This window comes from Sander lucioperca, chromosome 14, assembly GCF_008315115.2.
Source record: "Sander lucioperca isolate FBNREF2018 chromosome 14, SLUC_FBN_1.2, whole genome shotgun sequence".
In the NCBI taxonomy this organism is placed as follows: Eukaryota; Metazoa; Chordata; class Actinopteri; order Perciformes; family Percidae; genus Sander; species Sander lucioperca.
Window position 1 is genome coordinate 4,436,586 of NC_050186.1, and position 10,605 is coordinate 4,447,190.

A 10,605-nucleotide genomic window follows, 5' to 3' on the forward strand; every position below is an offset into this window, starting at 1 on the left:
ATTAAAACCATTGCGCGTGCCACAATAAATGGATTCAGCCCGTCAGTCTTCAGACAGTAGGTTACGTGGGCAGATCCTGTTCTATATCTACTGTGTCAGGCATGAAATAACGTTGATCCTCAGCCGATGGACCGTTTTACTGGACAAGAAGGGTGGAAACTGTTGTGTTGATAGTTAAGACAAACTCAAAGGACACTTGTGTTTGTCCCATCTGAAAGATAAACGTCCAGCAGGCGGCAGTAGCGCGCTCTAATCTGAGTTTCGGACATGATGGCGTTTTGTCTTTGCTACCCTAAGTAGAGGCTCGCAGGCACACATAATCTATCGCTTGTTCGCCTCAGGATCAGACATTAATAGCACTAAAATGTCCAAAAGCTGAAACCTTTAGGAGTTGTAGTTTTGTTTAAATTTCATGAAATGTCAATGTCATTTAAGCTCATGAATAAAGCTTTAATAAGACACAGAGGGCCTTCACTAGATTAGATAGGCTATCCTCAATATACCATTCAGAAGTTGAACAGAAATGACTTGAATTGAGTGTATTTTTTGGCCAAACTGCTTTAGTTTCCCAACCTCGTCCTCGTATCCTCAACGTTACACTTTGTCAACTTTTCTGGGAAAATGTTAACTTTCCCACTCCTCCCTCTTTGTGTGTGTGTGTGTGTGTGTGTGTGTGTGTGTGTGTGTGTGTGTGTGTGCGTGCGTGCCTGTATGTGTGTGCGCTGTGGGCTCTGCTTGATCTGTTGTTTGCGCAGCACAATCACATTTCTTTTAAGCGACAGGGTGTCTAGACACACACGTGACCGGGCGCGTCAATGCGCACTGGAGACGGAGCAAGGGCACCCAAACCGTTCGCCTCACTTACAGACAGAGAGCCTTCTTCCCCCCTCGAGATCACTCGTTGACTCGCTTTCTTCCACACTCAGACACGGAAACTTCGTGTGAGATACGAGGTTGGATTATTTAATCTTTCGATTCGACTACTAAAATAGGTTACGAGGCTCGGTGCGTGGACGTAACCCGAGGGTCTCTCTCTCTCTCTCTCTCTCTCTCTCTCTCTCTCTCTCGGGCTTTCAAACGCAACTCAACTCGGGTTAGAGAATCAGTCCTGGATTTGCTCCCTGACTCTTTGGACGAGGCTCATTCTTGCCAGCAGACCACATCCTCTGCAGACCAGTGGCATATTTAGACGGTAACTGATAAAAACAGCCTCCGCGAGCCTGCCGGAGAGCCCTACACTCTGCAGTCGGATCAAGGATTTTGTGGATTAATGCTCTTGAAGACACGGCGGCGAGCTCCGGTTTTCATGGGATAATTGTGATAGTGTTTAGGCTTAATTAGGCACCAGTTTGTCTAATTTCCACTACAGCTAATGCGCATAGATAAAAAAAGAAAAAGAAAAATGTTCTGACATTGTTTTAATGCTGAAAATCGGCACAGAGTGTGTTTTAAAGGGGTCAGTTCACAGCGCTATACTGCACATCACCAAGTGAATAATTGTAACACATTCAGGCTACGTGCTGCTGTGTTGTAGCAAAGGTATATTAAACTGCTAGATTCATTTTTATAGGCTAGTCTTAAACGCCTGGACGTGATGGTTATTTATCCCCGAAAGGAAAGCTGACTGTGCCGGGAACCTCGACTGCTTTTCGGTGATCAAGTCTGCAGGAGAAGGCAACAGAGACTGGCGTATGCTACAGATTTCCTCTGCTCATCCAGCCCGCAGTTTTTCCACCGTATTTTCTCAGGCTGCTTATCATTGCCTGGACTCGGATCCCGGAATCTTCATGATTTGCGGACACCATGCTCGTTTTTTAGCCGGGGAACCCTCTTTTCGTCCCGCATGTTTAGGACCAAACGATCGGGGCTCGTCCGGCGACTCTGGAGGAGTCGTGCGCCCGTGGAGGGCGACGGGGAGGCGGATAGAGGGACGCATGGCTCCGGGGGCTGCTGCATGGGCAAAACGACAAAGGTGGCCAAGTCCAACGCCGGGACGGAGGCTGAATTAAAGGCGTTGACCCACTCGATACTGAAAAAGATCAAAGAGAAACAATTAGAGGTGCTTTTGCAGGCGGTGGAGTCCAAGGGGGGTGCCCGAAGCCCGTGCTTGCTCCTGCCCGGCAAAGTGGACGCCAAAGTGGGTCAACAGTCTTACTCTCTCCCCATGCTGCTCTACAAAGTGTTCAGGTGGCCGGACCTCAGGCATTCCTCGGAGCTGAAGAGGCTGTCTTGCTGTGAATCCTACGGGAAAATCAATCCAGAGCTCGTTTGCTGCAACCCGCACCACATGAGCAGACTTTGTGAACTCGGTGAGCTTAATTTTTTATAATAACCTCATCCTCAAAACAAAAGTTCTGAAATTGCGTTTAAGTCTCTGGTGGTCGGGCCTCATTTTACATCAAGTACAAATTCAGACACCGTGGCATTATGTCAAAGAATTACCAGACTCTTAAAGGGATAATTAGCCTAATTCAAATGACATCACCTCTCTTGGCACAGTTGTCTTCAGTTTCCATAAGGCCAAACTTGACCAATGTTGAAAGCGTGCCAAGTGGTCCTCTTCATCTTTTCGGCAGTGTGGTATCATTGAATTTGAATTTGGCATCTTACATTGAAACAGTCATATCACATCTTTTTTCCATTCAATTATTACAAAGATGATTTATCGCTTGATTGTGTTTTTTATATGCAAAATATGTTGATTTCTTAATTAGGTTGCATCCCGAATTTAACGTGTTTTTTGGGCACTTACGAGCTGTTTTTCCACCTTAAATCAGGGTATTGTGAACTTCATCAAAGCCCCGCTTTTCAAACAAACAGCCCATCTGGTATTTCAACATTTCACAATTGGCATTGCCAAAGTGCAAAGCGACTCATCCAGGGCTTTACAGTCTTTCCACGATGAAGTTTCCAGTGTGTGTGTGTGTGTGTGTGTGTGTGTGTGTGTGTGTGTGTGTGTGTGCGTGCGTGTGCGCGCGCTTGCTTGGCGTCCCGGGCCAAAAGAGGCCCGTATCTCAGTTTGTCCTAGACGCTGATAGTGGCCCTCCTGGCGCCAGGCGGCCCCCTGTTTATCTGCCTGCCAATGAAAGGCAATAGCCGCCGGCCTCCCTGCCTGCCTCTCCAGGCTGAGCTGACAGACACAAAACCTTTCCCAGAAGAATGACAACTCTCATCATAAAGTTAAGATCTCTCCCTTGTTTGTTTCTCATGCTCTGCTTCTTTTTTTCACTGCACGCAGAGTCTCCTCCTCCTCCATATTCACGCTATCCCATGGACTATCTTAAACCACCAGGTGAGCTTGATTTACACATACATGAATGCATATTTTTATTTCCTGCAAAACATACAAATCTAAAAGGCCATCTTGTATTCATAAATGTTTACGTGTTGTCTGACATTACATATGCATATTGTCTTACACACTTCCCCTGGTGTGTGTGTGTGTGTGTGTTTGTGTAGGAAACAGCTCCTCCATGTTATGTTGTGATTTATGATAGCGGTGGAGTGGCACGCCTGGCTGGCTGGCTGGGCAGTTCTAGCATGGCTGGCAGCCAGGGCAAAGCAACACAAAGTTGAGATACCAGCTATAGACTGGCATGTCACTAGGGGCATAGTATGTGTGTGTGTGTGATGGGGGGGGGGGAGTTGTATGGGTGTTTGTTTGTGTGTCCATCTATCTATTTTAAATTGCGGCACAGACAGCGGTGTCTTTGGAGCCAGCCTGCCTTTATCAGCTGAATTAATCAGATTACGGTTTAGGACTTGTGTGTATGGGTCTGTGTCACTGCTCCACATCTCTTTTTTGATTTGTATTGTTTTAAGGATCGGGTGTACATATGTGTATGTGGAATTTCTTCCACTGATTGCTCAACTGTCCTCTCCCCCCCATCAAGCTTCGGTCTTGCTTTATTGTTTTCTCCCTCCACCTGTGCCAGACTCTACATGCTGCTGTGGTTGTCATCCTATTCCCCACTGCCGGAAAGTGGCATTGGGTTGTCATTGTCTATTAAGTCAGTATTGGAGTGTGTTAGATTTCAGGCTATAACCAGCGTAGTGCGAGACTGGGAGAGAAAGAGAACAAGAGTCACAGAGAGGGTGACAAAAATATAAAGTTGTTGGTTTTTCATCCCCTTGCTTATTTGCTCATTTACCTCCGTCTTGCAATCTGTCAGTGCAGGAAAAGCTTAGAGTTGAACAATGACCAGTCAACCAGCCAGCCAGCCAGTTTGTCAAGAGAAGGAGAAAGTGGCTTTCAGTGAGTGGAAACAATAGGAAGTCATTGCAGCTGCAGCTGTGGTTCATCAAAGCCCCCCTTCTCTCTGTCTTTATTTACCAGGCTTTCATGATATTGTTTTACCTGAAAAGCGTGTCCAGAACCTTAAATACAAGCAGAATTGATCTTACATGATCATTAGTGAAATCCCCTTCATAGTCAACCTCCTCCTGACGTGGCATCTGTCTCCGGGTAGAGCTAGCGTCCAGTGAAGAAAGGAAACAAGAAAGTAAATAGGAAATGCAAGCTGGATGCCGACAAAGGAAATTATTATGAAACCCATGTTACCACCCTGTTTCCCCTCTAAGAAAAAAACTGCAAAAAATTGAATTGGTTTGACTGTGTGGGAATAAAATGTTGCCAACAAGAACAGAACAATATCATCAGGTTGCTTAAGTGTCTCCCCAAGTTTGTGCTTAAAAATTAGTTTTAATTAGAGCTGGGCGATATGGAAAAAATCAAATATCACAATATTTTTGACTGAATACATCAATGTCAATATTGCGGCGATATTGTAGGGTTGACTATTGGTGCTTTTTATATATAATCAAAGGAGTGTCTGTGTGCCTGTCTGTATTGGCAAATGAGGGTGTAAGACAACATATATTAATAGGACAATGGAGCAGACTTGAGAGTACAGACACACACACAGAGGACAGATGAATCCACCCCCCCCACAGTGGCCTCGGAGAGCTGTCAATCATCAACTTCTCATTACTGGAGGCTATTACAATTTTCTATACTCCTCTCTATATTTGCTTTGTATTAGGCTGTGTTAAATCATCATGACATTCAGAAAATCTGCATGGATAACTTGTAGAAGTCAATGAGACGTTGTACAAAATCTGCATAAGGCGGAAGAGCGCTAGATTTTATGATGATTTTATGATTCCAGTGAGCAGGAAGTGTAGGGTTATATGTGTCAGAGTGCCTGTCCGCTCCAGCAGTGGCGGTCAGTATGAAAGCAGCTGAGACGTAAAAAAGCTACCTTGTTCCAGCTCTGGGGAATATAAATCACACACTGTTTAGCGCGTTCTCTCTGATGCCCCCTCAACCCTGTGGTCAGCTGTGAACTGTTGCCCGGGAGACCAGGGCAAAGGCTGCTGGCAGCCAATGAAAGTGAGGCAGGCTTGGGCTATGCCTGTGCATCTCGTTACTGTGACCACAAGCAGCACGGGCCGCGTCCGGACGGGGCAGGGTGGCGGGGAGGAGGGCTCGCAGTGAAACCGCTCTAGTCGCTGTTTGCTTTATTACTTCTTTGCTGCTGCAACTCTGCTCGGTTGAGCCAATGAGACGATCTGTTAGCAGGAGAGTGGAATTATTAAACAGAAATGCCATCCTCCTCGCATACTGACCCCCTTCTTACTGTATTTCTGTACGTACTTTAATGCAAAAGTAACATGTATGGCTTGCTGTGAGTGGAGGCGATCACCACCATACTCTGTGGTTCAATGGATGGATAGAAGGTGTAGCGCAGCGGTGACGTGCAGCAAGAGGAATGTATCTTTATTGAATACCAAGCTACCAGCAGCAGCGCTGCAGCAGAGCTAGCCGGCTCCCAGCGGTGTACTGCTGCGCTCAACACACAGCGTTTTTGTTAAAGCCCCATTCAATGGTCATGTTGAAACTAGTCGACATTACAAGTCTTTGTGGGAGTTAAGCATTCAAATGCAAAGAGAGGGAGAAAGAGATAATGAGTAGTTTTTCTTCTCTTGTCTGTCTGCTAGTGCAGCATGCGTGCATTACGGTGGACAGCTTTCAAGGTCTTTCTCATCTCGGTCTGCCAAGGCAGTAACAAACACATTTATAACTTGATGTAGAAACATTTCTGATGCACCTTTGCTGTTGGCGTTAACGCTCATATTGCTCTGTCTTTAGAGAGAAAAGCAGGAGCAGGAACAATATTAAGAGATCCAACCAGTTTGGATTAAAAAATGAGACCCAGAACACATTTGATTATTGAGCTGGGATCAGAAGTCTCCAGCCCGAACCCTCGCCTCAGTCGTTAGCAGCTACTTCCAGATCAACAGCTCGTCTATGCAGAGATGCAGGGCTAACGTTCCTCCTGAAGCAGTCGATTATGGGTGGATTATCAGGGGGTGTAAGAGACTCTCCTCTGTAAGTCTTTTCTGTGTGTGTGAGAGTGTGAGTTTCGTCGTCAGCGTCTTCATACGGCATTGATTTCACCGGAATGATTGACGGTCTCACAGCTGCTGCTTTGCTTTCTCCCCTACAGACACACACACACACACACACACAGGAACACACACACAGTGCTAATTCAAAATATCTCTTTCTCTCTCTCTCCATTAGATTCTCCAGACTCTGGACCTTCATCCAGTGATACTGGGGGAACAACATACTCGGCCCCTGTGGGGCTTTCAGGTAAATATTTCTACAAATAGATTTCCCATCTTTTTCTACTGTCCCTCCTTTTTGAAAGTCATAATATTTTCCTCCTCTGTTTTCTTTACCTTTTCCTGTGCATTCCTCTCAAAACACACGCTTATCTCTCCTCCATACTTGTGATGATGAGGAGGCAGTGATTGTGGGGGCCACTGCTTCCCCTCTGTAATAAAAAAAAAAAAAAAAGCCAGTGAAGAAGGGTGGTGTATTTCTCCACATAAATTCCTCCCTCCTGGCTTTTTGAACAACACTCCTCTCTTCTCCTCTTCCTCTTCACATTATGTTGTAATGGAAGACAAACACGGCAAACTGTTGTTTGGAGAAGAATATGCTCTGTGCGTGCGGTATTGTGGAAAAAATAGCAGCAAAAAGAGGCTTCAACTGACATGAGAGTGTTTGTTTGGGTGTGTTTGTGCGTACAGGGGATGTCTTTGTGGACAGTAAACACTCCTCTGGGCTCTGTGTGTGGATAAGAATGAGACACAGGAGCCTTTATTTCTTCCATCTCTCATGCAGGACGTGTTTCGGGCTTCCTCAGCTTTTCTCCCATAATACCCTTTGGCAGCGTTGCTTTCCTTACCCAGCCCCTGTCCGCAGACTACAGAGTAAGATGGTGTTCACGAGAGAGTTTGCTCTCCGCTGCCTAAGATTGCTCTGTGCTGTTCTCTGCTTTCCTTTGCCTCAGATGGTTCTCATTACTGGGCTTTTAAAGCCTGTTTTATGTCAGTTGGTGTTCACTGCCCATTTCTCCCCCTCCTTTGTTTGGTGGTAGGGGGGTTGGCTCAGGCCCCCACAAACAGTGTTCAGCCTTTCCGCTGATTTTGTCCAGTGGCCACTAGCAGTATTGCAATGAAAATTCCCTCTGCGACCCAGAAAGGATTTCCCCCATGTGTTAGATGGGGGAAGAGATTGGAGCAGTGTTCACAAGAACAGAGGAACTAAAATTCCATCTCTGTTCTCCTTCCTCTCTTCTCGTCCACACCTTCAGATGGACACTAAAGTCCTCCCTTTGTGCATTAACTAAAGACACATTTTAGACCAAGTTCAAACTGTGAAACCCTAGAACTGGAGTCTTAACAGGCGCCTCCATGCTCCCTCCCTTACTGCCTCCCTCCCTCAGCAAGGCGTACCCTCCTCCCCTGTTTTCCTTCCTGGCAGCGGCAGCCAATGCTCCAGTGAATGGGCCTCCTCAGTCAAAGCAGTAGAGGTAGAAAGGCTAGGGCGGGATGGCCGAAGCTCTCTGCCCTCATGATTTCCCTGGCGAGCCAAGAAAAAAAGGCTGCTCCATTCCTCCTGTCCCTACCCCCCTCCCCTCAGACTCGCCCTCTCTCCCTGCTTCCCTCCTTTGCTCCCTCTCTCTGGGGCCCTGACAAAAGAAACATGGCTCTCCCAGAGGCCCGCTGCTGACCTAATTCACTCACTCTGCCATTTTTATGTTCTTCTTCAGACATATTTACAGAGAAGAAGAAGGAAGAGAGAGGAGGGTGGCTTTCAGGGAAGGAGGGTGGCAAAGACTTGAAGACGGCAAGAGTTTTGCTTGTTACTTTTTAGCATTGTAGTAAAATAATGGTGGATTGGTGAACCAGCTGTAGTCCTTCTTTAGAGTTATACTTTAGCAAGAGCAAAAAAGTACCCAAAAGAGATCCTCATTCATCTACAAAACCCAGTTCAGAGAAAGCTGATGATATGAGGTTAGAGATAACATCCTCATCTCCCATCTTTCCTTTTTTATTCTCCTTGTTTATCCATGTTGAAATTAAGCCAAGACCGTCCAGACTGGAAGGAGTTAAGTGAGCTGCGACAGCGACAAGCGCAAATTCAAACTAGGCTGCCTGCCAGGCTACCAGCTCCAAAGCTCCTCTTGCTGGCTCACGTCATAAGCTTGGAACAGAGCAGAGAGGAGGGAAGAGTGGAGGGAAGAGGAGTAGGAGGGGGAGGTGGAGCTGGGAGTCAGGGTGCTGATCTTGGTTTGAGCTGGCGTGAGGACTTAGCTCAGAGGTTTAGGTTCACCCAGGAACTGAAGAGAGAGAGATCAAGAGACAGATTTGGAAATTGGAGATCAGGTCAGGGTTAAGAGGGAGCTGGATTGTTGGTTATGAATCTGTGGAGTGTTAAGTAATATTTAAACTTGTTAGAGACTAGATTGTTTATGAGCAGCTTTGGTGGCACACACGTAGTCAGACGTCCATGTTGTCAAGTTCAAAGAGGTCTGGCACAAGTTGTCTACAATAAAAGAACTCTGGTAGCTTGACTATACAGAGGTTTTGTGTGACAAAGTGCTAATGTGTGCGTACAAGGCCTGAGTATCATTTAAAAAACATTATATTATAGTGCTGCTTGAGTTCTGGTACAAATACAGAAATAATACTTTGACAAATTTAGACAGGTTTTCACTTCCAAATGTTCTTGTGTGTACATGTTTAATCACAAACAGCCGTACAAGAACTTTGCCTAAATAGAATTGTCTAAAATTGGCAAGATTTTGACTTGAGTCTGGAACAGTCTGATCAAAGAGTAAGTAAAGGGTATTATGAATCTGACCAAATATTCAATGCTAGCTTTCTATCCTGTTTTTGTTAGTTGTGAGTAGTAGTATTGTAGATCAATTACCAGCGTATACATGCATTTACTCTTATTTAAAGAGCTCATGCCTAGCCCTTATTGGATGTGTAGCATCTGTGTGTGTGTGTGTGTGTGTGTGTGTGTGTGTGTGTGTGTTGGCGTGCTTGCTGGTGCCATCGGGGACTGACCCGAAGTGCCTGTGTGTAAGAGGATCCAGTAAGGCTGCGGTGACATGTACGCACACACACGCGCATTTTCACACAGACGGGCAGATAGAATGACCTGGTGCGAGCCCTGGCGCACGGCCGACTGTCACACAGGCGCTTCCTCCCACTGCAGGTTAAATTTAGGCTGAGTTGTATTCTTATACCACCAGCCAGTCACCTCGCTCGACAGACAGTCGGCCAACCCTTCAGTCAGTCAGTTAGTCATCCAGTGAATCGGCTGGAGGTATAACCTTCATCAGGGGCTCTGACAGAGATTAATTTTAGTCTTGGCACCTCGGCTCATTAAATCAAACTAGTTCTGCTGTCATATGGAGGGCCCCGAAGAAACGGCCCATTTTTGGTGAAAACGCAGTGGGAGAAAAGGCCTGTATGTCGTTTTGAATTTTATTCTATTTATGAATTTTAGAGTTATTTACATGAAGTTATACCTAAGACACAATCTTAGAATTTTATAGGAATCTAACTTCCAGCAATCAACAGCTCAAGTCAGAAACAGAGCGCCCTCAGTCTCCCTCCTCGCTCTCGGCATTCCTGTCTTGTTTGGGTTAGCGGGCAAAGGAAAGGGCTGCACAGGATATGACCTCATGTCTTTGAGGAAAAGGGGAGCGGACAGGGAGGCAGCCGAGGCCTCTTCTTGACGGAAAACAAACACTGGTGTGCACCAACCAGAAAGAAGGAGGGAGTAAAACAAAAAGAAAGAAAGAAATTGATAATTTGTTTTTACAAAGATAGAATATATAAATGTAGCCTATTAAAGCCTAGTAGACTTGCTACAGAAACTAGAACAAAAGAAAGTGAACATGTACTGTTTCTGCTTAGGTTGAATCTTGATTTTCCTCATGCTTGAACAGTGAAAAGAAGGAATGGAGTAGGGAGAGAAGATGGCGGCTTTGGGTGGAGGGAGAGATGGCCGGCAGCTCTGCTCTGTTCTCTGTAATTTGGAGGCTGTGTGTTCAGCCAGCGACTTGAGCAGAGCAGAGCCGGGCCGCTCCGTGCCGGGGCCAGGATCTCTCATTACTCCCCACTTCCTCTCCTTGCGCAGCAGCCAAGCCGCCTCTTGGCAAGGGACTTAATTTTGGTTTTGGCCGTCCTCTGATCCCCACCCTGTGTCATTATGCTGCACAAATCGAAAAAACA

The 10,605-nt window shown here is 46.1% G+C and overlaps 1 protein-coding gene across 1 annotated transcript in view; it reads left to right on the forward strand.

Annotated features, from left to right (window-relative positions):
• The first annotated feature begins 772 nt into the window (after window positions 1-772).
• The window catches only part of smad7 (SMAD family member 7), an 18,097-nt gene continuing 8,264 nt past the window's right edge, over window positions 773-10,605 (forward strand). The window contains exons 1-3 of the mRNA XM_031317586.2: window positions 773-2,309; window positions 3,239-3,292; window positions 6,587-6,658. Coding sequence (XP_031173446.1) covers window positions 1,844-2,309; window positions 3,239-3,292; window positions 6,587-6,658 — 592 coding nt within the window. The 5' untranslated portion in view covers window positions 773-1,843. The remainder of the gene's footprint in view (window positions 2,310-3,238; window positions 3,293-6,586; window positions 6,659-10,605) is intronic.